This window comes from Oreochromis niloticus, linkage group LG20 (assembly GCF_001858045.2).
Source record: "Oreochromis niloticus isolate F11D_XX linkage group LG20, O_niloticus_UMD_NMBU, whole genome shotgun sequence".
Taxonomy (NCBI): Eukaryota; Metazoa; Chordata; class Actinopteri; order Cichliformes; family Cichlidae; genus Oreochromis; species Oreochromis niloticus.
The window spans coordinates 25,520,714-25,548,049 of record NC_031984.2 but is presented as its reverse complement, the minus strand read 5'-3'; the positions used below and the strand labels follow the sequence as shown (position 1 = coordinate 25,548,049).

At 39.8% G+C, this 27,336-nt stretch overlaps 1 protein-coding gene and 2 long non-coding RNA genes across 4 annotated transcripts; 2 read left to right on the top strand and 1 right to left on the bottom strand.

Annotated features, from left to right (window-relative positions):
• Positions 1-29: 29 nt before the first annotated feature.
• LOC109196242 (uncharacterized) lies at positions 30-5,345 on the top strand. Its single transcript, XR_002057746.2, has 2 exons — positions 30-2,673; positions 4,564-5,345. It is a non-coding gene; the product is annotated as an uncharacterized LOC109196242 (long non-coding RNA).
• On the bottom strand, positions 4,090-13,315 carry LOC102078324 (uncharacterized). Of its 2 annotated transcripts, none has more exons than XR_270281.2 (3): positions 13,180-13,315; positions 8,830-9,182; positions 4,090-7,701 (listed from the first exon to the last, which is right to left on the bottom strand). It is a non-coding gene; the product is annotated as an uncharacterized LOC102078324 (long non-coding RNA). The 2 variants fall into 2 exon arrangements; XR_003215539.1 differs by lacking the exon at positions 13,180-13,315 and adding an exon at positions 9,456-9,475.
• dalrd3 (DALR anticodon binding domain containing 3) lies at positions 12,984-23,783 on the top strand. The gene is made up of 13 exons (XM_003444831.5): positions 12,984-13,439; positions 15,189-15,496; positions 15,804-16,114; positions 16,741-16,799; positions 16,914-17,015; positions 17,154-17,218; positions 17,557-17,615; positions 17,703-17,785; positions 17,871-17,997; positions 19,098-19,156; positions 19,307-19,423; positions 19,505-19,573; positions 20,309-23,783. The coding sequence occupies exons 1-13, from the start codon at positions 13,203-13,205 to the stop codon at positions 20,426-20,428; spliced, it is 1,716 nt and encodes a 571-aa protein (XP_003444879.2). The 5' UTR covers positions 12,984-13,202; the 3' UTR covers positions 20,429-23,783.
• Positions 23,784-27,336: the final 3,553 nt, after the last annotated feature.

Genomic DNA, 27,336 nt, shown 5'->3' with positions numbered 1-27,336 from the left:
AGGAGAACACACACACGCACACAAAAGCATCATGACATTTATTTTGGTTTCCAGTAGTCCTGTGTGATTTTGCAAATTCTGGTATCAATCTGATACCAATCAAATACAAGGCCAGTATTGCCGATCCAAACACAAGTACTGATATTTTAACCTGTAATCGCAGCATATTTAGGGGAGAGCAGTGTGTGAGACACTTGTTCAGACTAGAATGAGAGAGCTTCTGTAATAAAACTGTTCGGGGCACACCACCATTTTGAGATCCGCGGCAACGTGTCATGCAGGATGCATCTCCCTTCTAGAAGTATTGTGAAAAGAAATGGTGTTAATGGTCTACTGAGCAGTGTTTTGTCTTCCATCGGATGCCTCTGAGGAATCAAAAGAACTCTGAAGTGTTGATATTTAACACATGATTTATAAGAAATCCTCAGTTTACAAATTCTAAACACATTTTAATGACCACTAAATCTCATTGTTTCCTTTTAATAAACAGTTTAACACAATTCAGTGAACTTAGTATCAGATCGATACTCTTTTCCATCTATGCGGGTGTAGTATTAACATTTAGATGGATCTGCCCACCTAGAGTTTCCAGAGAAGCTTTGTTGCCACTCAGTCCAATCTTGCTTTGAGGAGAGTGGTTTCCACCATCACGTAGAAAGCCACCACCCTTTCTCCGCCTACCTCCACATCTTCCTGTCTGCTGGAGGTCTCCAGAGAGCATCAGGTATTCCTCTGAATCTCCCGGACTTTCCAGGCTGAAACGCAGACCGTCTGATGGGAGTTGTCCGGTCACACTCTGTTGGTCACACCTGCCCTCGGTTCATCCATCATGTCGCACGCAGACGTTTGTAATTAACACACAGGAAAGAGTCAGTTTACATGCCTCAATTAGCACAATGGATAGATGAAGGTTTTACATGTGAAACCGAACCCTGATCTGTGAAATAAAGCGGACCATTTGTACTTAGTCACTTCTGTGACTTCTCCTACTACTTCTGGTAAAGGTACAGTGGTCATGGCAGAGGCTGTTTTTTGTTTGGGGTTTTCATTTGTTCCAAAAAAATTAAAAAATAGGCGATACAACTCCCACAATGTCTCCTTTAATGCTGAGTGACCGTCGCCGGGTACAAAGGCTCACTCTGGTTACAAGAAACCTTCAGATGAGAACACGTTTGAAAGGGTTAAGCTTATTTCTATGTTCATGTTACATCCTTTCCAGTAGCATTTCACCGACTTTGTGAGACACACTCCAACAATACACATAAAGCAATGGTTACGATGTTACAATGCAATATTAACTTAAAGGAATCCAAATTAACTGATTTTAGCCCATTTTATTGGTTACAATTAACACCACCTTTGCTGTCACTACTATTATCAGTATTAAGTCATTACTTCAGCTACTCATAGCTGTAGGAATCATTAGAAAACTAATAATGCATTTTATGTAGTCTTTGGAATAAACAAATGGTCATACAGTTGACATGATTAACGGTTACAAAATGACATCATTTTCACACTAAAAGTAAGGTAAGGAAATGAGTCACTTAAAGAACTGTATCTCTCATATATTGTGTTTCATATTCTAATTATGACTTTTTTTTAAGTGACTGATTCATTTCCTTAACTTGCTTTCAGTGTGAAAATGATATATAATATAATATACTCTGCATTCTCTTGCAGTGGAAACAATTGAGTATAATTTCAATCAGATGTTGTTTTATGTATAAAATTTGAGAAAACTGAGTCCAATAATTATTTTACTAAGGATGTTTGGTTATTATCTGTATGTGTTAAAGCCTGATCTACAATAACCGTTCATGAGATTAAATTAAAAGTGCACCTTTAGTTATTTACGACACTCTTATGCCCCGTTTTTTTAACCCAAACAGAATTGAGTAGGTTTTAGTTGTGGAGATTTAACCATCCACCAAAACAAAGTGAAGGAGAATAAAATTTCTTGTGTAGGCTCACAGCATTAAAAAAAAAGGGGAAAAAAGTAGAATTAATACCAACATCTTCTCGTCCTGGATAATCCAGATTTTTCCACAGTTTTATTTTTTAAGCACCATAGACGTGTTTTCACTGAAAATAAAGTCAATTTGTTTGAAAGATATGAATCTGACTTTTTAAAAATCACATCAGCACCTCAAAGTAAAACCTACATGCTCTTAAACTTTTATTTTTTAATCCAAATAATCTGATCCTTTATAAAATATGAAAATATGTTAATTTACAGTCACTACAGGATAGAAAATGAATGTATTTAAGCCATAAATATGTACTTATAAATAAAACAATGTATAAAAACATATGGCTGTCTCATGATAAATGAAAGCATTTGAATCAGAGTTTAAATACACTGAGGTTGTGCTTACTGTACAACAATTTTAAACAGAAAAAGCACATAAAAGTGAACTTTTACACCAATTGTTGGTGTTTTTTTGTTTGCCTAGAATGCATTTTAAATAAAGAAAACCAGCTGCCGTCTTTGTGCAGAGGGCGAGAGGCGAGTTGGGGCAGTGGGAGTGGATAAAGGAAGGAAAGGAGGAGTTTTGACTCAGGAGAAGTGAAAGTGAAATGAATCTGTGGAGTATTTAAAGAGGAAGTTTGGAGTCCCAGAGCTGTTGGCAGACGGGACTGCAGAGGACGACGCAGTGCTCAGACGCGCAGGTGAGCCGCACAAGATTTAAATAAAAGCTTTTTAAATTTCAGCAACACTGAATCTAATGATCAGCCGTGTGTCTGACAGCTCCTTGTGTACACTCACTTTGCTTTCATTCTCTTGCTTGGCTTCTGAATGGCTCCACCTCTCACTCTCTCTCTCCTTATTCAGTTTAACTTTAACTCTTTCCTCACATTCCTGCCGCACACTGTTTGTTTTTTTTAATTGATTGTAACGGATGCGTTTGTTTAATTCTCCCACACACTGTAGAAGAGCCACAAAGTCGTCAGGTTTAAATCAGGGGTTTAAGCCGACAAGACAAACTGAAAGTATGTTTGAGCTGCTGCTGTTTTGTCTCCTTTGCGAGGCATCTTTCTTTCAGTGACTTTGTCTTTTGTTTTCCTGGATTAGCTGTTAATTACAGGGCAGAGCGAGGCTGTGAGGCGTATTTAGGCTTCACAGGAAAAGTCCCATGATGGAAATCTCTTCCTTAAAGTTTTCTCATCGGCTCTCTTCTTCCTTTTTATCGTTTCTATCAGCTCTTCCTTGTCAGACTGACCTCCCGCGCCCCCTCTGTTGTTTGCTTTCTTTTTCTTTCTGACAACTGATAACACAAAACTGGTTTTTCAAGCTAGAATACCTATATAGTCCTGTTTATAACTGTAGTTACAGTAAGTGATGGGTCTAAAAAAATCTCTATTTTCAATATCTAATGGATTTAAAGCTGACAAGCTGAGCCTCACGTTGTTTTTTAACATATATACTTTACTTGGGCCAAAACAAAAACTACTTTGTTTTCCTCTTCTGACTCCTGCCTCTCAGGAAAGCTGTATGGTTGTTCTGCTACCTTTCCCCCCTCAATAGACCAAACCTTTAAGGGGAGTATTTCTTTAAGACGCACTCTCGTTTAAGAGCGTTCAATCAGACAGCAACACAGTAAATTATCTAACTTAAAAGAACGAAAGACTTTGCAAAACCATCTAAAATCAGTTCCAGAAATCTGTTTTGGTTAATAAGAGTTTTCCTGTAAAAAGCAGTTTGTGTCCCATAACTCTCGCTAACGTCTTTGACCATTTTATTACAAATTTAATGGTGAGCCTGTAATCTTTTCTTTAAGCTACTGTAATGAGCCAGCTGCTGTGTGACTGGGAGGTGTGTCGTGTTTGGAGTGATAAACTAAATCTCCTTGCATCGGTCTGAATCTGTGTGGGACTTAAATCACAGAGTTAGACCTGAGTGGCTGGGTGATTTTAATGGTTGTTTTTATGTTACAGCATAAAGAACACTGGACTCTGATCACCTTATAAGCTTAAATGTCTGCTTCTGCAGAAGTGTAAACCAGCAGTTAGAGAGTCGGACTAAACGGCTGAAAATCACAAAACTTTATCAAAAAAAATGAAATGTATCACAAAGTGGGTTTTCACTTACTTATTGATGAAATACATCTTTTATTTCTTTAAATTGTTCACATTTCAGCCAAATAACTTAAATACGTCATGGTGGAGGTTACACAATTTCCATTCAGATCCACTGCAGGTCTGTTGAGATCAGGTCGTAACAGCACCCAAAAACCAGAACAAAACGAGCCAGAGGAAGTTACAGTGTCACGACTGCCACTGAATCATCTAAACCCTCAGCTGCTCGCACAGCCCCACAATGGAAACAAACCACACTTCTCAATTTCAAATCACTAAAAAGCGCTTTACCCAAAACAAAATCCTAATGACTCATTTGTCAGTGCAAAACAAAGATAATGCGATGTAATTAATCGAAAAGCTCACTCATGTTTTTCCGTTTCAGGTCGTATGAGTGAGTTTGATCACTGCTCTCAAACATATCATGTAAATTCACCTACTTTCTGTTTCTAACTTGTTTTTTGTTTTCCTGTTTTATTTTAGTCATGCTGACCTGAGCCCAGCCCTGCTGAAACCCTCTGTTTGTGGGTGGGATTGTAACGGAACCCATAATGCAGCTGTGATTCTGAGCCCCAGCTGGTTATGGGGTCCGTTTCCATCCCACGGCGCACAAGACATCCCCCGACCCATCAGCCCGGTGGGGCGTCCTCCTTCCTTCCACACAGACATTACGCTTCAACACTGCAGGTCACCTTGAAATGTTTTTCAGACAGAATTCATGTCACGTCAGTTCAAAACTCTCACATGAAGAACAAAAACCATGTTTAAAAAGTAAAAGTAAAACACCAGCGGCTGCAAAGAACGCTAGAAAAGCATCTGGAGTAAAAATACCAAGCTGAGCGAGTCACAAAGAAAACCCATTTTTGATAACAGCTACTGTCTCGCTGCTCACCACCACGGCCCACGCAGGGCAGACCTGTGGTTTTGTTTCTGTTGAATCAGTGAAGAAAGTGAAACTAACGCCTGTAAGGTCATGTAACACTCTGTCGCCGGTCTGCAAAAGCGATATATGACGGTTCATGACTGACTGATGCAGAGGTGTTTTTCCTCAATGACACGTTTTCTCCCGGATTGCTGCGAGCAGGAAACGCAACCGGGAATTTCGTGTCAGCCAAGAATGACACCTGAAACAGCAACTGAGGAGCCAGCTGCAAATGCTTTTGGAATTTCAATATTTAAAATGTGTGTAGTTGTTTTTTTGTTTTTTTTAACTAATTGTATTGCTAAACAGGTATTTCTAATAAACCTCAAACTTTAAACTGACAGTTATTGTGCATTTTCCTTGCAGTGCCCATCGTGGCATGTTGCTTATGATGCGCTCTACCACAGACGGTTTCAGTGGTACATACAGTAAATAACGGTGGTTTTTCTCGTCCTCTTGGAACTACTGCCTGGTTTATGTATGACAACAATGCTTTCTCGGAAAGCTCGTGACAACCCAGTTGTCCTGTAACTGTCGAATCACATTACAAACTTTTACCATTTCCTCCAAACACATCACAAAGCAGCAGCTGCGATTTGTTCTGCTTTTACAAATGAGTGCGGCCCACTGTTTCCACAAACCAGCACACGATATGCATACGTGTTCTTCTTAATATCCATTGTTGGGTAAGGCCCATGTGTCTGGGCTTGGAGCCTTCATTGGCAAAATGCACTAGTCTGGGATTGCATAAACTAGGAGAGGTCCAAAACACCAATCATCAAAGACGACACTCGGCTGCACGGCACAAAGAACAAGACAGCAGGCAAAGGCGGCCGTGAGGAAATCATCATGAAAGAAGTAAAAGTAAATGACTTTACAAGACTCTGCAGATATAACATCTTACAACACCTAATCAAATAAAGGAAAACATAAACCATGTAATCAATACAATTATCTGCCTTTTCAAGCCTGCTTAATCTATAAGAGTGAGGAAAAAACTGCCCTCAATTATGCCGAACAGCATCACCTACAGAGGACGACCTGTAATTCTACAGTTCCACAAGATCGCAGGAAATGACTGAGCAGCAGGTTCTGTGTTTAGTGCACGAGTCCACACCTGCCATCACCGACCCTGTAAAAGAGGGTGAAACCTTTCAACAAGCAGAGCACATATTTGGCTTCATAAGAGATTCTGTTTTGGTCGGTTCAAAAAAAAGAAACATATTGGGATAAAGCTTCATACAAGTTGATTAGATTTTTATTCTGCTATAGCTTATTGTTGTATTTAACTGTGGATGGTGACGTGATGTTTTTTGTTTTGTTCTTTTATGACAGTTTTCTCATCTGGGTGGTTAGCCTGCTTTCTATCGTGCCAGTGTGTCCTCTTTGTTGATTGGTGATTGGACCTCACCACATATTTCTATATAATTATTATACTATATTTTAAAATATTATCTCATCTTACTATGCATCAGACTATCCTGATGACGTCTCAACCGAAATATGCTCTCAATATTTGGTAAGATGAATGATTCTTGTCTGGTGCCTGTATTCTGTTTGTTTTCATATTTGTCAAGACCGGGCACGCGATGCATGTTTAAGATCTGGAGCTGAGCGTACTCCTACTTTGTGTTACATGTCAGTGTTCACTCAAACATGTCTGGCTTTGATGGTGGAGAAATACACCCACCCGCGTGTCAGACGCTAGACTAACTCAGCTATCTTCTATTTTATGTTCACGCTGCAGGTATTAATCCACCAAACGCAGATTTTCAGACTCACACAACTCAGATCCGTTTCCCAGAAGCATGATGGTGAAGCTTTAAAGGTTCAAAAGCACTGAGAGTGAAGAGGAATGTAGATCACAACAACCCGCATTTCTATAGAAAAGAATTTTCAGAAAAGCCAAACATGTCTACTGCATTTTCTTTCTTGCTTACAGTCATTCATAGGCAAGATGAAAATCTGAGTTACACACAGCTACACAGAAGGTGAGAGCGCTCAGGGAAATTTAAAAGAAAAGAAAACACACAGCACTCTTTGACACAAAGAAAGCCACTCTATTCAGTCTTCCACAGTAGGCCTTGTTATCAAAAAGCAAAGGCAGAACCAGAAAGACCAGCTATTCATTTTCCACGTTTGCTTTGCTATTACGATAAAACTGAATTACAGTGTGCATCTAAAAGCTTCTTGTTTCATTCAAATTAGTCTTTTGTTGTCATTTGTCTGCATTTATGCTTTTCTAGCACCGCTGCTAGTTTATAGGTCCTTGTTATGAACTGGTTAACTAATGACTGAAATCTATTCACAAAAAACAAAAGTGTGAACATGACCTGGATCAGTAGTAGCTACAACTGAACAGAGTTGAGGTTAATTTGGGCTGAGGCACTGGACAGCTGGTGGAAAACTTTATCACAAGTGTCATTTCTCACAAGAACGAGTCAGTCAGCAGCCTGAAGGAGCCAAAGGCAAAGGAAACTTGGACAGTAGTCTTTCCACAAGTTTGAGGTGTCTCGTCCGACTCTTTCATTCATGGCTATGAACTGGCTCATGAGACTGTTCTGCATTTCCTTCTTGTGCTCCTTTAACCTCTGCAAACAGGCATCCATCTCTCTGATCTGGGCGACCATCGCCAACACTGATGTGGAGACTTCCTCCATCACCGGCGTTTTCTTTCTCTCTGATGGAATTGTGTGTTGCTGTAAAACAAAGACAGTTCAGCATGCAATTAGAAGACAGTGAGACGCTTTCATCTGTCTGCTCAAAGTGAAACTATGGCCACTGGTCTAACAGTCACCCGTCCATTCAAATCCACTCTGGTGAATAGAACAAACTCCAGCAATAAAAGAGCCTCCTGATAAGGACAGAATATTGAATAAGTGATACTGATCCTTATGCAGATTTCATACAGATTAGATAAAGAACTGGAGACCCAAATACCAGCCAGAGGTCAGTTTAAATGCGTGCAGGAATCTGATGGCATTCCTCTTTTAAAAACTAGCTTATCTGACAGAGTGGATCCAACTGTTTTATTCTTACAAACATGCTGGTCTGACTTCATCAGTGAAAATTTGTGTTCAAAGACAATGTGTGTGCAACAATGAAGCCCACCTATACCTAAATACTGAGAACATCCAAGTGCATGCCGATCAATTTCAGAGAGTTCTTTCCACTAAACCCCAGCATCAAAACTATATGGGATTATAATAAACACCTCTGCATGGTCTTTGCTGATAATTTGAAAACGGACGAAGAGCCATGAATGCTTGTGCTTTGTTGTAGGTTTTCAGTGTGCACAGAAAAATGATGTAGCTCCCACAGACCTCACTGCCTGCTGTAAAAGGCTTGAGTTATTCTGTGGAGCCAGACCTGTATAGAGAATATGAACAGAGTAAAGTGTAAACGGACCAAAACCTCCTGTGCAGTAGTGTGTTTAAACCAGTCTATCTGCACCTCATGACCAATTCAAACTCTATACCATTTTAGTGATTTTTACTGGAATCTAAATGTACTGGTCTCCAAAGAAGTTCAAACGTCAAACAAGCTTGTTGTTTCAGCGTGCTGAAGGCTACAAGTAAAGACATTCAACAGAATGGTTCAGACATTTTTTTAAAGAGCAGTTTAAAGTTTTTTTTACCCTTCTTAAAAAAATAAAAAAATAAAAACACCAAAAATTAACAATTCAGTTTAGAAGTACTGAACTTCGAGGACAGAAACTAAATATTGATCTTGTTGCACTAGAATCGATCTAATACTGATACCAGCGCTTGATTTATAGCATCTAGCACCGCCCCTGCAAACTTGCACTACAACAGAAACAAACTCACGGGGCGGATTGTGTGCAAGTGTTCTGGGGGCTTGTACTGGTCCTTGTCATCATCCACCTCCGCTTGACCCAGGTGCTTGTTGAGCTTTCTGACGTCCACTTCGCCCCTGACTGCTCTTCGCTCTTCAACGCGCTCGGTCCCGCAGCGAGTCTTCTGCTCGTGGTACAGAGCGCCTCCAGTTTGCTGATCACCTGCATGTGTGACCCGCGGACGACCCTCTCGCCAGCAGCTGTTTATCCGCCGGTAAACCGCGGAGTCCTCGCCGTGCCCTCAGCAGTCTTCGGATTTCGTTCTCCTGCCAGTTGTGGATCCTGGGGTTGCGTTCAATTACCCCAACAACACGTATCAACTTACTGAAACAACAACAACAACAACAACACACAACCACCGTTTGAAACAGATGTATTTATTTATTTAATCTTTGCACCCCGTGCGTCACACTGCTCCGCTGGAAGACGACGTGCAAAAAGAGGAGAATTTGCGTCTCCCACCCCCTCAACCCCCCCTTTTGAACTCCTGATACCGTCATCCACGTCACGCCAGTCACTCTCAACCCTAGTAAACACACTGAAAACACCGATAAACAGCCAAAATACTGCGAAAAAATTGTCATTTACAAATCTCACCTTCTAGCAAAGTTATCACAGATTTGTATAGTCTTATTCGTATTTATTGGATCCTATTATTGTTCTTTTATTTGTATTTAGAGGGTGCTTCCTTATTTCAAGTTTGTTTTTATCGTTAAAAAAAGGTTTTAGTTTCGTTTTTATTAGTTTCACTCTTGGTTTAAGTCTAATTATTATTGTATGGAGGGCATGTGTCAGAGGCCAGAGCTAGGAAAATTAGTACACATACAATAAAAACATAACTTTTTGAAAGCAGTTCACTCAAATTGTGTCATAGTATTGTAGACATTCAGAGTCTCAAACAGTCTTTCAGCACCTCATGACTTAAGTTTTAATAATTTCTTTTTATACTAAGCTATCAGACACTAAATCTAAGGATATTTTCTTGACAGCTTTATTTTATTTAATTATTGTAGTGCACAAAATTGCTCTCAAAAGTCAATAAAAAAATATTACACACAACAACACACAAACTAAAATATTTCTTCACATCTAGTTTAATTTACTTTTATTTAACTATAACAAAGTCTCCTAATGGATTTTATGTTGCTAAGCAAAGGAAATCCCAGTACCACATATTGTTTATGATATGTTTTCTGATTGTACTCTGACTCTGAATGAAATAAGTCAAAGTCTAACTCTCAGGCTAAACAACACTGGAAAGGCTCAATAAAACCTAACAATGATGAGCAAATATATCATCCAATCAGAGCAGGTCTTTCTGCAGGTGTATGGTAACACATGGCACACCTACTTAGTGTAAATATTTGCATTTTAAGTTTAGGCATGTTTTTAATGTGCTTTTAAGGCAAGTCTTATTAAGTTACAGCAATGTTTGGGCTAAAACAGGTTCGTGATAATGTGAAGGGTTGTATTGTGTAATCCACCGTACTGTATATGGACTTTTGTGAACCAATCAGCTAACAGATCAGGTAATGCCCTGAGGCCAAAAAGTAAATATAGGACAACAGGCTTGGACATCATGCAAATGCAGAAACCAGAAAACTTGACCAAAAAAAAAAAATCAAGGCGGGAGCAGTATTACAGCGCAGCTGCTGCAGTCGCTCTGCAGTCGCTCTGCACTGCCCGGTTCCAAATCATTCCTTCAAAAGAACAAATCTTCAGGATAAGTGAACGAAGTCTTTTCCTGAAATGATCCCTTCATTTCCCAGATTAGTTATGAGCTCTCCGTCAGTTATGAGTGACAGTGAGGGTTAAACTAACCAAGTGTGTTATTCAAGTCAGTAGTTTATTCTTAGATATACTCGTCCTACAGAGGCCAGTCTTTGTCTCTGAGCCTACGGCTAACGTAGCCAGAGGTTAATAGAAGATAATCAATAGCCCATTTCCCTACTTGGTTACATTTAAAAAGTCTTGTTTTAACAAACTTTAAATGTTAGAGTTGCCTGTATCAGAGGGGAGTGTAGAAGCTCTCTGCTGCTGCTGTAGCTTTAGAACATCAAGAACTATAAAGACACTTTTTTTTTTTTTAACTTTATTTCAGTTCTGTGCAATGAATGCAGTCAGAGTGCTAGTCAAACACTGACCCGTTAAGCTTCATTTTGTTTTTATGACACAAGAAAGCAACACTTTGCACGTCCAACTGTACACCATCAGGACATCCAGACGTCAGCGCTATACTGACTCATCTCTTTCCTGTGAACCAAAGGCTGCTGCATGTTCACACGAGAGGTGTTAAGCCATGTCAAACATGAAGTCCTGTTTGTTGCTCACATTTACTAAATCCAGTTTGTCTGTCATTTCTGGAGTGAAATCAAATTTCCAAGCGTAATGTGCAGTGCATCATCTGCCTCAACAGCAGCTCAGACAATTAAAGTTCCTTTGTTACACTGACTTATTTCTAGCCTATAAAACACCTTACTGAGAGTTAAATATGTTTCTGTGCTAAAACAAAATGTAAAAAATATGCATTAATCTTTCTCCTCCATGACAAAAACATTTCAATGTCATTGAATAGCACCTTAGTAGTTTATAATAAGAAATAAGAAATCTGGACTGAGGCACTTGACAGCTGTCAGACAGTCGGCGGTCTGATGAGGCAGAAAGTGCAGGGAACTAGATAGCACTCCAAGATTTCATGCTTTTTCTTGTAGTTTCATCAATTGATTATTTCAGTCATGGTTGAGAGCTGACATTATAAGGCATTTTCCTGTTATGGTCCATTGACCTCTGCAGATATATGTCCTCCAGCACCCGTGTGCAGTTGCAGGAGGACTTTTCTCCAAGCTAGGTGACCATCACTGACACTAGCTTCATCATTGTTGTTTTCCTTTTCTTTGCTCGAAATGCAGCGTGTCATTAATGGGACAATGACACATTTTCTGCAGTTTGTCTCTGAGCTTCAGCACAGTGGACGTGAAATAATACAATGACTACAGGCTAAAGCTTTCAGAGCATTTGCAGCTCCTATGGTGGCACTTTCTTAGAGCATAGATACAACAAAATCTTTAAAAAAAAAAAAAAGCATTAGCGGGTTTATTATTGTTGTTAGTTCATGTTGGAAACATACTTCCATTATTCAGACAGAAATCTTTAAATCATAGAGATAATGGGATCTCCATGTAATTAGGTCCATAATTTGTTTGACAGAGACAATTTTTGATAATTTTGCCTCTATACACCTATCAAAAATTATCAAACATTACTTGGGCAAAATTACAAACTTTTAAATATAAGGGTTACTTTTTTAATACTTGGATGAAATTCCTTTGCAGTCAGTAACTGCCTGATGCCTGGAACCCACGAACATCACAGAATGCTGTGTTTTTTCCTTTGAGATATTCGGCCAGGCTTTTGCTGTCTTCAGCTGCTACTTGTTTGTGGTCCTCTCTGCATTCAGCTTTGTATTTAATAACTGAAAAGCTGCTCTGCTAGGTTGACAACCATTCATACTCACTTTTACACCTACGGCTAATTTAGAATCACCAGTTCACCTAACCGCACTACCTGCATGTCTTTGGACTGTGAGAGGAAGGCAGAGTACCCAGAGAGAACTGATGCACACACAGGGAGAATGTGGAAACTCCACACAGCTCACCGGCCAGATGGTGGATTTGAAAACAGGACCTTCTTGCTGTGTGTAAGGACCTTCTTTTGTGCTACCCATAACTTTATTTACAATCTTTAAAAAGAACATTTGCTTAGATGACTGATGTGAAAATTGCTGCATGTTAAGTTTCTACACACAAAGTTATTTATGGTTGTATTAGCAAAAAAAGTAAGCAATAAGAAAATGATCTAACTGTAAACTTCACCCCTGATGGAAGGATTTCATGATGTTGGGTTTCTAAGACCAGGGTCAACTTTTGAGGTGCGGGATCACCCTATGATTGACCTTTCTCCCTCACTGGATCAGAGGTGGTGAGCTCAAACCCTAACAAAACTCCAGATTCTCAGTACAGAGAGTAGTATGCACAAATTTCTGGGCACATCTACTGCAGTTACTTCGCCTAACACTGGATGGCGCCATGCTGGTCCGACACGCGAATGTATGTCGTAGGAAAACACAGATTACATTTCACTAGTTCCGCAAAGAGAAAACAGGCAATGCAGCGCAACATCTGACATCAACCAGCGAGCAACCGTGCGGCTAGCGTAACCCAAAATCTGGCTCATCTTCGCCCGTGTCAACGCGAGCAGCGGGACGACGCCTTGACACAAGATATGAGGAGAGGGTGAATGAGCTGACTGGTAGAAAGCTCACCTGTTTGTGCTGTGGTGGTGGTGATGATGGAGAACATCGAGGAGCTCTCGCCCCTTCGCATCACCCCTACAGTCCGGGCTCTGAGCTCCGCGCTGCGGGGGAAGCGTGAAGATGTCCACGGTTCCAGCCGTGTAAACGGTGACAGGGTATTCCCTGAACCGGAGAAGCTCTGGTTTAAGGAGAGCAGCGCTAAAAATCTACGAAACAGGGACTTCTTGTCGCCGACCACGATGCTTAACACGCTGTACGCGGACGGACAGGTTGGTTTGGCTGATACCTGTTGGATATATTAGCCTCTGTTTGACTCCGTGCTAATTTCAGGGTGTGCTGTTTTATGTTATTTCAACATAGCGCTAAATAGTATTTAAGCCTCTCAATGTGCTTTCTGAACACTTCTTAAATCTAGTCAAACCGGACGCTGTCACCAAACAGCGGGAATACCGCTGCTTAAACACATTGAAGTTCCGATAAACAGCTCTTCATTTTATTCTTCCGCTAAGTGGTGTAGTTCCTCGGCACCAGTGTGTTTATATTAGTGCTAGTTCGTTTCGCGCAGTAATACAGTGATATTAAAAATGAATAAAGGTGTTTTCAGCTGTTTCGAACGTGACTCGACCAATAGGAGCGAGGGACCGGAACTATCTGCTTTAAACTGCTCAGCTGATTCCGACTGCCCGTGAATGCCACACGGTATCATAAATAACACCTAAATTCGCAAAACATTAGGTACATCTGAATGATACTAAGAGGGCCTGGTACCGTGGATTGATCAGGTTGCTGACTTTGCTCCAACATCATCATCGACCAGGCACTAACAGCCTGCAGCAGTAATTATTAACCCATGACTGACACATACAATATAGGTCAGATAGAAAGGCCAAGCTGGCTGTGCTGCAACTTGGGTTACACAGAGCCAAAAAGACCCCTTTTAAAGCGTGTTCTCTTCAGCCATAAAATATGACAATGCAAAGATTAAAAAAAGAAACAGATTAGTGCATATTTGTTTGTATCCTTGTGCATGTGTTATGTTCCACAATTCACTTGTTTTGTTTACAGTGTAGAGATGCACTGGCATTGATTTCTAAAGCAGACTCCATTATCTAATGTTTCTTTCCACTGAGACATACTGAGAATGGTATGCATTTTTTTATTTGCAAAAATTTGTGTAGAACAAATAAAACATGAAGCACTTTTCAAAACAATGTTACAAAGTGCTTAGCAATAATAAAAGCAACAAATATGAAAAGTTGGAGTTAAGCATGACTACAGTGGAATTTAAAAACAATTAAACATTCAAAAGATTAAGGAAAATGAAGGAAAAACAAACATTTATACACATTTGGGTCTTAAAAATGAAAAAGATTCCGCATTAGCAGTTATAGAAAGTGGATGATAAACATGTGCTTTAAGAGATTTAAAAGAGGTTACAAAATTAGCCTGGATGAGATGCTCAGGCAGCGAAATCCAAAGTTGTGGGACCTGGACTGCAAAGCCTCGATCATCTTTAGTGACTAAACAAGCTTTACAGACTACTAACAAGAACATGCTTTGTTAGTGGGCAGCAGCCATGCTCATTTGAAATAACATCTCATAGATATAGGCAGGAGACAGACTGTGTAGGGGTTTAAAGTCCAGGAATAAAATGTTAAAATTAATTTTTAAAGCTAGCAGGTAGCCAAAGAAGGATTGCAAGGACTGGTGCCTGTCAGCAGGATTTTGAATTAATTGATTTTTGATATCTGTCTAAGCTGAATGAAGCAGGATTGCATGACATTAGACTCAAATGAGAGGTCAGAGTCAAAAAATACCCTCAAGTTGCAAACCTCTTTGCAAATATTCTTTAATACAATGCTAATGCTAGGGGAGGAATGTGTGATTAGAACTGCATGACTGTATCATGTATCAGACAACCATTAATACTTGCACTGTCCAGAAAAACGCCCTTCATACATTATACTTTTCTTATTGCATGTATGTGACATCCCATATCTATTTTTACATCCACCCAGGTCCCTCCAGCAGTGATGTCCAGAGTGCTGTCCCTTCGTGGTAGTGGGGTTCTCCCTGTGGCTGGTGGGGAGGTGATGGGTGAAGGTCTAAGGGTACGGGTGGATCGGGCTGCCACATTCAGGGCCGTTCTGGGGGGCGGAGCTGCAGAGTACCTGAAGCCCTTGAGTCAGAGGCAGGGCTGTGTGGTGCTCAACTGCCCCGCACTGCACCCTAAGCCCAACACACCCAGTCCTGACACAATGAGTTTAGGCCAGCTGAGGACTGTTCTTCTGGCTGACCACATGGGGGCACTGCTGAGAAGACAGGGGTGAGTCTGGTTTAATGGACCTGGACCTTGTAAACATTGCATTGCCAGAAATGTCCTGCTTTTAAAATCCTCTTGGTTTTAATTTTTCTCTCATTCAATATGAATTAATAACACAGTCACCATAACACTGGAAAATTCCCTTAATTAACTGTTTTCTGCTTCCCACATGTGACAATTAGCTGATTTTTCTCTGTTTTGCATTAGTGGACATTTAAAAGATTTTACCATTGGCTTCTTGATAATCTATAGACTAATCAATTAACCATCAATGGATGCAACTGTTAATTAATCCCTTTCTCTGTCTTAGATATGCCGTGTCCTTCTGCCCCACACTTCCTGAAGACAGCGACATCATCAGTTTCCTCCGAGCTCTGGGAATCGATTGGCCGACAGCCCCGGCTAATTGGACGAATGAAGAGCGGGAGGAGAAGATTCAGGACTCGCTAGAGAAGTCTCAATACAGAGAGAGGGAAATGGAGAGAGGCAGGAGAACTAGCGGAGGGGGAGGGAGGAAAGCAGAGGAGGGAGAGAACGAAGGAGCGCTCAGGATCAACCTGAAGCGAGTTTTTCAAGAGGAGGGGCTGCCGGGATACGACCCCAGCCTTGGCACCTGCACGGGTGAGTCTGAGCGCTTTCCCTCATTGTTCCCTTGCTTACCACAGCCCTTCATTTACGCCTCATCATGAAGAATGATCAGTTTATCCAAATCCAGGGCAAATATTTTTGATCAGTTGTTGCTTTTTGTGTCGAGGTCTAGAAATCTCTATATCTCATCTTCCTGCTTGTCCCAAAAAAAAAAAAAATGAAGCTGGCAGTTTTCTCTTTACTGAAGCTAATTGCAGTCCACTCAAATAAGTCAAACTCCTTTTTATTTTTATCTGAGGATTTGTGCCAGAATTGCTTCTTGCTGAGCCAGTGACCTCCTCAAACCTCGTGTTTCCAGTTTGGTTGCCAGGAGACTTGGCAAGCTTCTGACTTGGCCAAGAATAACTTGCGGCATAAATATAACATTCCCGTTTAATTAGTGAGCTTAGAAGACTGTTTTATGTTTATGTTAAACTAAGCCAACTTTCTAATGTGTGTGTGTGTCTGAGGGGTACCTACTTATTCCACGAAAGCCAGCAAGCTTAGTTCCCAAAGTAATAAAACTGCATTGATGCAGCTTAGCTTAGATAAAAGATGAATGAGATAACAGAGATTTCATATTGTATAATAACAGCTGACATACTGTTGTCCTGTTTTAGTTAACAGAGACGGCGTTTCCCAGTTGGCACAACTGGACCTATCCACAGCTGACTGCACAGTGAGACAAACACACTCCATGTCTTTGTTTTTAATATAAAATTATTAATAAAAAAACAAAATAAAACGGGCAGACAAAGCACTGATTTTAATTTTGTCACTGCCTCTTTCATAGGCAGCCATGGTAACAGCGTTACATGTGACTTCCTGTCAAGATGAGTTCCGCCAGCAGCAGATAGCAATGCTGTGGAGAGCCAGCGGAGCCAAACACACACAGGTAGCTGCACACACACACACACACACACACACACACACACACACACACACACACACACACACACACACACACACATATACACACTATGCAGTGATGAAGGGTTCCTATTTTTACCTGTTCTGCTTTCTGTTTCTGCAGAGGCATCTTGTTTGTGGGCCTGTGAAGACTCCTGGTTCACACCTGACTGCTGCACAGTACTTGCAGTAAGACGCATCAATTCCTCTGTCTGTGCTTCTGCCTCTTTTTTTGTTTTATCCCTTGTCCTCTCTCGTCCTTTTTGCAACATACTCATGTCATTAGGTTTTCTGTTTTCCACATCTCTGTTACTCCTCCACACCCTGCCCAGATCCCCGCCAGATGTGTTTGTTTTCACAAATAATACTCTTACCATCATCTTCCCTGCACCGTAACACTGCAGATGTGATGAATAAGACGCTGTTGGGCGCTGTTGATGCTTTTCTTCGTCTGCGTGTAATTGTGGTGTGTTTTTAGCTCGGTTTCCTGTATTAATGAGCCTCCTATTCTTCCTTCTCTCCTCCAGGTTGAGAAGAGGTCAGATGAAAGAGGCCTCTGAGATGAAGTATGGAGATCAAGTAGAAGGTGTGTGTGTTTATGCGCATTCTCAGTGTGCATATAGACTGTAAATGAACTGAATAAACTGAAGACAAGTGCTTCCTCCTCTTGAAGGTCATACGTGGGATGACATCATCAAGGTCATGACCTCTGCTACAGTCAGATTCGAGCTGCTGTCGACTGTCCACACTAGTCCTGTGAGTCATCAGTACAGCACTGTCTCCTTTCAAGCAGCCATGCTCTAATGCGCTAAGTCAGACTGACTGACAGCCGTATGTTTAGGTGACGCTGGACGTCAAGAGGGAAGGCGGTGTGTCGACCAAGGGGCCCAGAGGAGGAGTGTTTGTGATGTATAACTGCGCCCGATTGCACACTCTGTTCGACAGCTACGAGAGAGGAGTGGAGAAAGGTGAGAGCTGTGCTTTTCTGTAAATAAATGTTCCCGTAACTCAGATCATTGTGGCCAATGATCGCAGTCTTCCTTTAACCTCGCCCAGTCTGAAGAGAAAGAGAGACTTATTAAAAGCCAGAACGAGCTTTATTTATAGTTCAGCGGGATTGTAATGTTTTGTTGCATAAAAAATCAGAAATCGATATTGCTCAGTGGGTGGATAATGTGGCATGTGGAGCATTTTATTTCTGTCACTGTTATAAGAAAGCAACGTTAGCTGCTTTAGGGTGGTATCTGAGGTCATGCAAAACACAAAATGTTATTATGAATATTAAGAAGCCGTAACAAAACAGAACAAAAACAATCATAAAAAATAATAGCAAAGAAAAAAAGCAAGTCAGACAAAAAAGTGCTTTACACACGTGTGTCAATCAGATCTTAAAATCCATGAGAAACCAGGATATGAGTGATGTCATCTGATAAATCTGGAAAATCCAGCCCAAAGCTTAGCCCTACCTAAGCTTTGGGCTGTATCAAATTGTTCCAGAATTGTTTCTATTCTGCATGTGAACTCCATGTTTAGATGTGGTTTGGAAAAAGGGAGCAATAATGATGATTTCCAGGTGTTTTGCTGAAGAAGCAGCTGGGTCAGCTGTTCTAAGGGTAACACCTTGGCAGCACAGTGGTTCTGGGCTCATCTCAGGAGTTTCACTTCCTGGTTGAATAAAGGTTAAAAAAAAAACAAACTAGCAGTGAATAGGGATGCTGACATTGGATGATTTGAAGTGCCATCATTTTAAACAGAAATTTATATGTGGCCTAAAACTGATCCTTGTGGTACACCAAAGGTAATATGAGTTTTAGATGAAGAGTAAATGCCTGTGATGACTGGGAGAGTTCTTTGTAAAAGATGAGAATAAACCTAAATAAGTGCAGAGTCCTTGATATGCTTGGGTCCAAAAGAATGAAAGCTTTCATCCACAGCTAAATGAAGGAATACCTGGCTTATTGCTTGGTCTCTTGGGTTCAATCAATATGTCTATAATGTTGAACATGTAATGTAAAATCTATGGATCACAATGTTTCTACATTTAGTTTTCCTGACTCTTTATCTGCAGGTCTTTACCCAGAAATCCCAGAGGACTCCCAGCTGGACTTCTCTGCTCTGAAAGAAGAGGTGCCACTTCAGTGTCTTCTATGATATGACGTTCTCAACAATTTGATTATTTTTCTTAGTTTTAATTAAATTAGAAACTATAACTTCAAAATTTCAGTAATGCAGTGTTAATCCTACAGCGCTACCATGTGACTGTGTTTTAACTGACAGGGTGAATGGCTCCTCCTGTTCAATTACCTCATTCCATTCTCGGAGCTGCTTGAACAATCGGGACAGGCACTGGATAGCGAAGGGGGTGGAGCCAGAGTGAACATAAAAACTGAACAGGTAAGAGCAATAGCAGAAAAGGTGGATAAGTCAGCTGTTGCATATGTTTATGTAACTCATACACACGTTTGTGTTCCTCAGATCTGTAAATTTCTCGTGTCGCTCAGTAAAGACTTTAGCTCCTACTACAACCGGGTCCACGTGCTGGGGGTAAGGATATATTCATATATGTATGTGTGTACTTACAGAGGGGAGTGTGTACAAATTAACTGGATTATATTATACATATTGTACCACAAGAAGTAGATTTTATATTTGTACTCAGTCTGTATACATGCACTTAATCATTTTCTGAATTATATATTACCACAGCAAATATGCTTACAGTAGGGTTTTCTGATTATGTGTGAATGCTGCAAAATGTATTTGCTTATGCGTTTATGTGATTTTTCTTGCGTGTTTGTGTGTTCCCTTTCTTCTTATACACCACATTTACATACAGTTGTGGTCAGAAGATTACATACACTCATTCGTTAATGCATGAACATCCTAGTACTCTGAGGCTTTTAATGATTTTTTTTTTAACTGGTCTTTTTCCAGGGCGGAATAATTAATTTTCTTTAATTGTGTGGAGGATTAGAGAAAATCCAAGATAAATTCAAACTTATGTACTCCACTCCTGTTTTCTTTTAAGTCATTAAAGATCTATGTTGTGCATTTACTGAACTCTGGAAAAAGAACATGTCAAAGAAAGCCTGAAATGACCATGATATTCATGCCCATGATGAGCGAACCTCTGGCCACATCTGTAACAGACAGAAAAGAAATGAAGTTTATTTTGAAGCCAGCAGTTGTTTTATTGTTATTTTTGTTCCTCTGTATTTTCACTTCCTCACATACCCTTGCTATACTCTCAATCTTTCTTCTTGTCTGTCTTGCTTGCAGGAGCCACTGTCTCATCTCTTCAACCAAATGTTTTGTCGTTTGTATCTGCTGAGAGCATTGAGAGAGCTCTACCACAGCGCTCTGGACACCCTTAACCTTCCCCCCATCAGGCAACTATAGCCCCGACATAATTCGCCCACCCTTCACTGTTGGCTCTACCTCCCTGCCTTCCCTACACACACACCATATCCATGTGTATTGTGTGTGTCTAGCTGACATCTTTTTTGGCAATATTAAAACAAATGATGACATTTCACATGCCCACTGTCCCGCTTCTGCATTTCCCTGTCAGTGTATTGTGACATATTCTAACTGTCTGGTTATTTCAATGAATAGTGTAACTACAGTATATAAAGTGAACCCTGTTCTGTTTTTTCTGGGCTGAAAGATTTTCTTGGAAAATTTGAGCTGCTTGTATGCTGTAAAAGAAATATTTTGACATTTGGGTTGCTGCTTATTTGCTTTCTTACTGACTGATGAGAAATTCTTCCTTGTCTCAAGCTGTGTGCTTTTGTACTTAGAATCTATTCACACACTTACAAATACAGCTACAGAAGTGCTGCATAATTACCTGTCAGCAACCAGCAGTCATTCACAGCGATGGCATGCCAATTGCTAGTTAGCCAGCAGCGGCAGCTTTTTTTCTGATGAATATGGTTTGGTATTTCTTGGAGTTTATGCCTGTTACAGTGTCATTTTCACTATTAGAAATTTTGGCAATATATTTGCGGTCAGAAGCTTGCAAAACATAGCTGCTAGCAGTTCATGTTCTTTAACATAAAATGCATAACTTGCCGTTTTTGATTTGAGAGTTAGCCAGTTAAATTCACTTTACAATACACACTACACTACACTAAACAAGTACTTAAGGTATATAGTATACTACACTATGATATACATAATATGCTACGCAAGACATATTGCTTGACACCCTTTGGATGTATAGAAATTTGAAGCTATTATAGCTAGTTAGCTTTCCACAGCTAGTTAGTTAGCTAATTAGCTTAACACGAGTGAGAAAAGAGCGAGCCTGGCTCTAAATCAAGATAACAAAGTCCATCTATGAATTTTTAAAGTGTGCTAATTGGAACATTATAACTTGTTTGTTTCAGTACAAAAACTTGGCATTAAACTCAGTATTTGGAAGGGGTTGGATGGTTTCCTGGAAACCTCCAGTTGCCTGGAGACACGAGTAAGCTACTCATGATGTTGGGTTTTTTTTTGTTTGTTTGTTGTTTATTTTAACTCTCAATGAGAAAGCAAGTAAGCACATTTTCCCATATTGTCAGAATCTTTCCTTTAATTTTGGTTTTGTTACTACATAATGGAGAAAATGTCTTTCCCTTAAGCACAGCAAGCGTCAGGATCTAAATCGGTTAGATTGGCAGAGCTGGGATGCCCTTTTGAATCCGCTAACCATAAATTAAATGTATTTGTCCTTTTTACATAATAATCCCCAAATCTGAACTAGCCGGTAGCTTTATTTTATATTTAGTGCCAAGTTATAATTAAGGTGTTTGTCTCAACTGATCTGTATTAAGACTTGCCTTATTACTTATTACCCGTCTACTCAATGTCACCAACAACAGTTAAATCCTCTTTAGAACACATGTAAGTGTTTGGTCACTGCCTAAAGGAAGAAAAACAACTTTTATGAGTCTTGTCCAAGTGTTAAAGGTCCCCATTCATGGAAATCTACCACCTTGTATTTATTTACACTTAGAAATATTTATTGTCATAAAAAATATAGAGAAATGTACAGAATATATATTCTTCATCTGAGTCTTAATCACTGTGTTCACATGATTATTATCCTGCTTGACAAATCACAGATGTTACTATGAAACAGCTGTTTCGGACAGTTATGGACAAACATAATGCATCGTGTCACAATCTTAGGACATGCATGAAACGGCATGATAACAATATGTAGGACTTTTATGCCAAAAATGCTATTTGTAAATTTTGGGAGTGAAATGATAATGATCGAACATTGATCCCTCAGTTTTTGTTGTTTGTGACCAAAAAATGTGCCATAGCATTTTTTTTTAAAATTCTATGATAGTACAGTCGAGTGTCATTGATCACAAATATCTGACAGATTTACTTTTCACTGCATGAAATGTTGTTTGACTCTGTAAATGTATGATTTAAAAAAAGCAAACTTTTTTCCGTTAGTTTTATATTTTCTTTAGAAAAGGGAATGAGACGTTTACAATGTGTTGTTTTTATTTTAGTAGCTGTCCTGTTAGCTGCTGCTGTAATTACCACAGTATTAAAACAGAGGATCTGCAGAGAGACTGTCATGTTTTCCTCTTACACTCTACACTTCTGCACTACAGCCATGTCTAAACAGAACTATGCTGACTTACATTAGCTTTATTTTTCTCTTGCTGCCATGTTTGCTGCCTCGGGCCCCAACACCTGACCTCGGTCGCCCATCCTTCATTCTGTTTTCAGTCTTTTATGCCGACTCTCTGCTTATAGGCCCTGTTTGTTATTTTATTCAAGGCTGTATTATACAGTGTAGTTGCACAAATAGTCCAAGGACTTTCACATTATTTTTCCCCATAAAAAGTTTGACACGAAGGCTTGTTGACTGCAAACCAGACAGCAATAAAGATAACTGCAGAATTGTCAGGAATGCAGTCAAACACTAACTTCATCAGTTGAATCTTTTGATCAAGTGAAATTCCATCTGGAGACCTTGCTTTGCATTTGCTGCATGCATTATTTACAGCCGAGCTCCCACTAATTCCCCTGTAATGAAAATCTCTGCACCTCTGACCCTTAAGTGTATTTGTCCATCTGAATGTAAATAACGATGCCAAACTCTCGCCTACACACATCTGTGCACCCACAGTTTGTGTGTGTGTTATTTCCCCTTCTGCAGACTTAAAAATAAGCATGACAGACTCTCTCGCTGTATGTTTGTCTCGAGCTTCAGTGTCTGACAGATGGTGATACTGATACTGATGTTTTATAGATAAATCCTCTCGTGCTCTGCTCCCCGCTGCCCTTGGATTCAACAATAACTCACTCACTGCACAGATATGTACAGTTCACTGTGTGCTGCTAACAGTGATCCTTCACTGAGGATACAACCCCGCTAGTGTCATGTGTAATTTGCCTTTTTCCCTTGTGTAGCCCCCCTCTCCCTTTTGCTGATCATTTATTTCCTCTTCTGACCCTCATTTATAGAAGAAAAGCGTTCATTAACTCTGACTGAAGCCAAACCGATGGTTTTATTTGCTTTTATGAAATAGTTATTGAGTCTGCAGTGCTCCAGGAAAAATAAGACACCATCTTGATATTTTATAACTAAGGCCCTGTACTTTGTTGATACCTTGCGACTTTAACCCCGCGCCTTCTTATATATCTCTGCTGTCGATGTATACCTGTATACCTGTGTACTGTAAATGATACACAACTCTGTCATCCTTGTTTTGCTCAGTAAACTGGTATGAAAACTGGAGCATTCAGTCATTTATAATTCTATACAGATGCAGATGTGTGATTGTGACTTTATGAAACACGATACAGTTGGAGAAATATGCAATGTATGTGTGAGTTTGAAAGAAATGAACAGACTCTAATTGTTATGGTAGTTTCATTTTAATGCAGAGAGACAGAATATGTCATCGAGTGAAATATGTATTAGATCCACTACCACCCAGCTTGAATTTTGGCTCCCACAGATTGGTTCTGTGCCCATGTGGCAAACATTGGACAAGAGCCTCCTTCCCACAGCCAGAACACTGAAGATGGGTTACGATGCGTCTTCCAGCATGACAATGACCTAAAACATGCCTCCAGTATCTGTAAGACAAGTATCTGTGCTTCTACTAACGTAAAGAGTGCGTGCACTTTTGCCAGCTCAAGCTATGAAAACTGAAATAACTGCACGGGGTTAGTGCCTATCTAGTGGCTGCAGGAGCGGCCATCACACGGCCTCTATGTGGACTCGAATTAGGACATTTGAAGGTCACATCCGATTTTCTGTGCAATTGCACGCTGGCCTGCAACTCAATTAAACTGTTGCTTGGCTGGAAATGCCTCACCAAAAATCATTTGTTTGTCTTCTCTCACACACATGCGCATGCACACTGCACACTCTTGCTATTAGTTTTCCTTCTCACTGTTGAATGTAGTCATGACTTTAAAAGCTGTGGTACTCCCACGCGCGGGAGCAATAGCTTATTAATGACTGCATCAGTTGCATTTGTTTTTTTTAAACATGCTTTCAAGGTGAAACAAAGAGTCGGGGATATGAGTTAGTAGATATAATAGCTGCATGATTAAAATAAATATCTGTAAAAAGAAGTGATGGTGATGGCTTGGATAATTGGTCTTGTTTTAATTAATGGAGGGAGCACAGACAAATCGGTTTAGCGCATTAATGATAATGCCATTAGTGGAGAATTTCACTATTGGCTAAGGTCAGCAATTAGCGTGTAGCTTAGATAAGAGCTCATGCGGTCAATTACGGGAAATTCCATGGAGGTAAGTGAGCATTAGTACAAAAGTTCCACCACATAAATGATTCCTAATCATCTCAGTTTAACAACAGATTAACCAAATAATTATAATGATCAGATAAACTTAAAATTAATTTCATCAGTTTACAACCTTTTGGATATTGAGTTGAAAGCTTAACATGTTGTTAAAAAAGGCTATAAATACGTCTCGTTCCCAGTGTTATTTGCAACATAATGCTGGAATCAAAATCGAATGAGTTAATGATTTAAAAATGATTTAAAAAACAAATTTTCCAGTTTAAACACATAATTTGTTGTATCATTATTATTATTAATGGTCTGCAAATTATTCTGGATTCACATTTTTTACATTTTATAGCTGATTTTCGGGCGTCGAGTTGGTAGTTCACATCTTGTTAGTAGCTTTACAGACAGAACACGATCTCTTTAAAAAGGGTAAAAATCATTTACTTGGTTCATGGATTTTTCCAGTGACAAGGTATCTTCTACCTCCTGTTACTGTCAGCTTTTTCCACTATTACCCCCAAGACAGTAGGGACAGCGAGTGATGGTCAAAGCCCACGCAGTGGCGATGCGTCTTCCTGTCAAGGCACAACACAGAACAACTGAGTGACTTTCACAAAAAGCCACAGCGTTTATCATTCTGAGGTGCTGAGCCATTTAAAGCCTCACAGAGTACACGATCTCATCAATAAAAAAAGTTGCTGTAAACTCGTGATATTTGCAGCCATAAATGATGAGCGCCTGCCAATAAATGCGAGCCAACGGAGCAGTTTAATGATGTGCTTCCTACTTTCCATAAACTGTCTGTAAACTCCTGTAATGAGCCGCTGTCAACGCTATCTGTCATAGATGACATAGTTCAGTCACAGTCAGCAGTAAGCACGTAGCCGCTGTATTACACTTGTCTGGGAAAATTCCCAGAAAAGTGTGAATTTAGACAGTCCAGGAAAACTGCTCCAAGTACGAGACAAGGCCGAACACTAATACTGAGCAGTTTGGATCTTTACGCATTAAGAAGAGACATACTTAAAGACTTGTTGAGTAAGCTTATGACTGAGTGTGAGAAAACTGCTCACAGGCAGAGGCTCAGCTCATAAGGTGTAAGATGTAAGCCTCAAAATAAGTTAATAAATATATTAAAGTTAACTAGCTATCTAAATGGTAACCAGTGGGAGTTCTCCCAATACTACACAGTCTTATCTTCTGGATTTTGATCAAAGTCTGGTTCCTGATTTTTGGATGAGGCGAAGGAGGGAGATGGACTTTGGCTGAGACCTGTAGAAGGAGTAGAGGGAATTACAGTAATGCAAACATGATGAGATGAAAGCATGGCCGACTTTTTAAAGGTCCTCTTGGTAATTTGAAAGTATTTTGTTAATTTGTAAAGATCACACTCAGGTTTCCAGTGAATGTAGGAAGGCTGATTACAAAGACCTCAGATTGACTCATATGACATCTGTGAAGGCACCATTAATGGCAAATAATATGTTCAGGGTTTTGAGCAATATGCTGCCATTCATGCAATTGAAACCTCTTGTTTTTAACTGAGGAGGCGATTCAGCACAGCGGCCGAGACAGTCCTGTCAAACCATTTGTTTCTTAACTGATCGATGCCACAAAAATTAAATGAGAATATGAAAGATTTCACATTCAACATTTGATGTGCTCTGCTTTGGTTTTCATTAAACATACATCCCACATGCTTACAACACATTTTGTCCTATGAAGCTGTGTAAAATATTTTACAATCATGAAACTTTTCCAATGTAGGCGTAAAAATGAACAATCAAGTTTAGGTTGAATTTGGTTTAAACACAAAACACTATCAGTGTATTCGACACTTCTTCAGGGAGCCTTTTGTGATTTAGTAAAAGTGGATTTGGGACTTGGAATTGAGTTTGATTTCTAAAAGTGTGAACATGATCAGGATTCAAGCCTGCAAGACTTGCAGCTCAAATAAAAAATCCATCACATACACCTTGTCTCATGTGATGGATATTCTGATCCATCCAATAGATCGATGATAGAAATGATACAAAACTTTTTTATGCTTTATATTCTGCACGCTTTGCAGTTATGCAAAAATGTGTACTAAACTACATTTAATAGTTTTGCTCAATTGTTATTTTCCCTGTTATGTTGCATCCATGCATATACCAACACACACACACACACCTACACACACCACACCTACACACACACTTCTCTGGCTCATGCAGTAGGGGACAGGTGGGTATGTTTAGGGCTGCTGTGTGTTTTTGCACTTGTATGAGTCATATGATGAAGACGTCAGCAGAATCATCTGCTCCCGAGGTCTGTTCTGTGCTTAGCAAGTGCAACAACACAGCTGTTTCCAGACCTCTTTGCTTGCTCTTGTTGCATATTTATGCACTGATTCTAATGAAGATGGCTGCACTCAACTGCATTTTTCTTCTTTTATTTTTATGTTATTCCTTATTATGCATTAAAGACATTAAATTTGTTTTATACATACATGGATATACCATAAACTATGTTTATGTTGCA

What these genes read in the sequence shown, in the direction of transcription:
- dalrd3 (XM_003444831.5), top strand. Translation starts at nt 13,203, where the DNA reads ATGATGGAGAACATCGAGGAGCTCTCGCCCCTTCGCATCACCCCTACA. An exon ending in GCGGAGCCAAACACACACAG is followed by an intron (nt 17,016 to 17,153) that starts GTAGCTGCACAC and finishes CTGTTTCTGCAG; the next exon opens with AGGCATCTTGTTTGTGGGCC. An exon ending in ACTGCTGCACAGTACTTGCA is followed by an intron (nt 17,219 to 17,556) that starts GTAAGACGCATC and finishes TCTCTCCTCCAG; the next exon opens with GTTGAGAAGAGGTCAGATGA.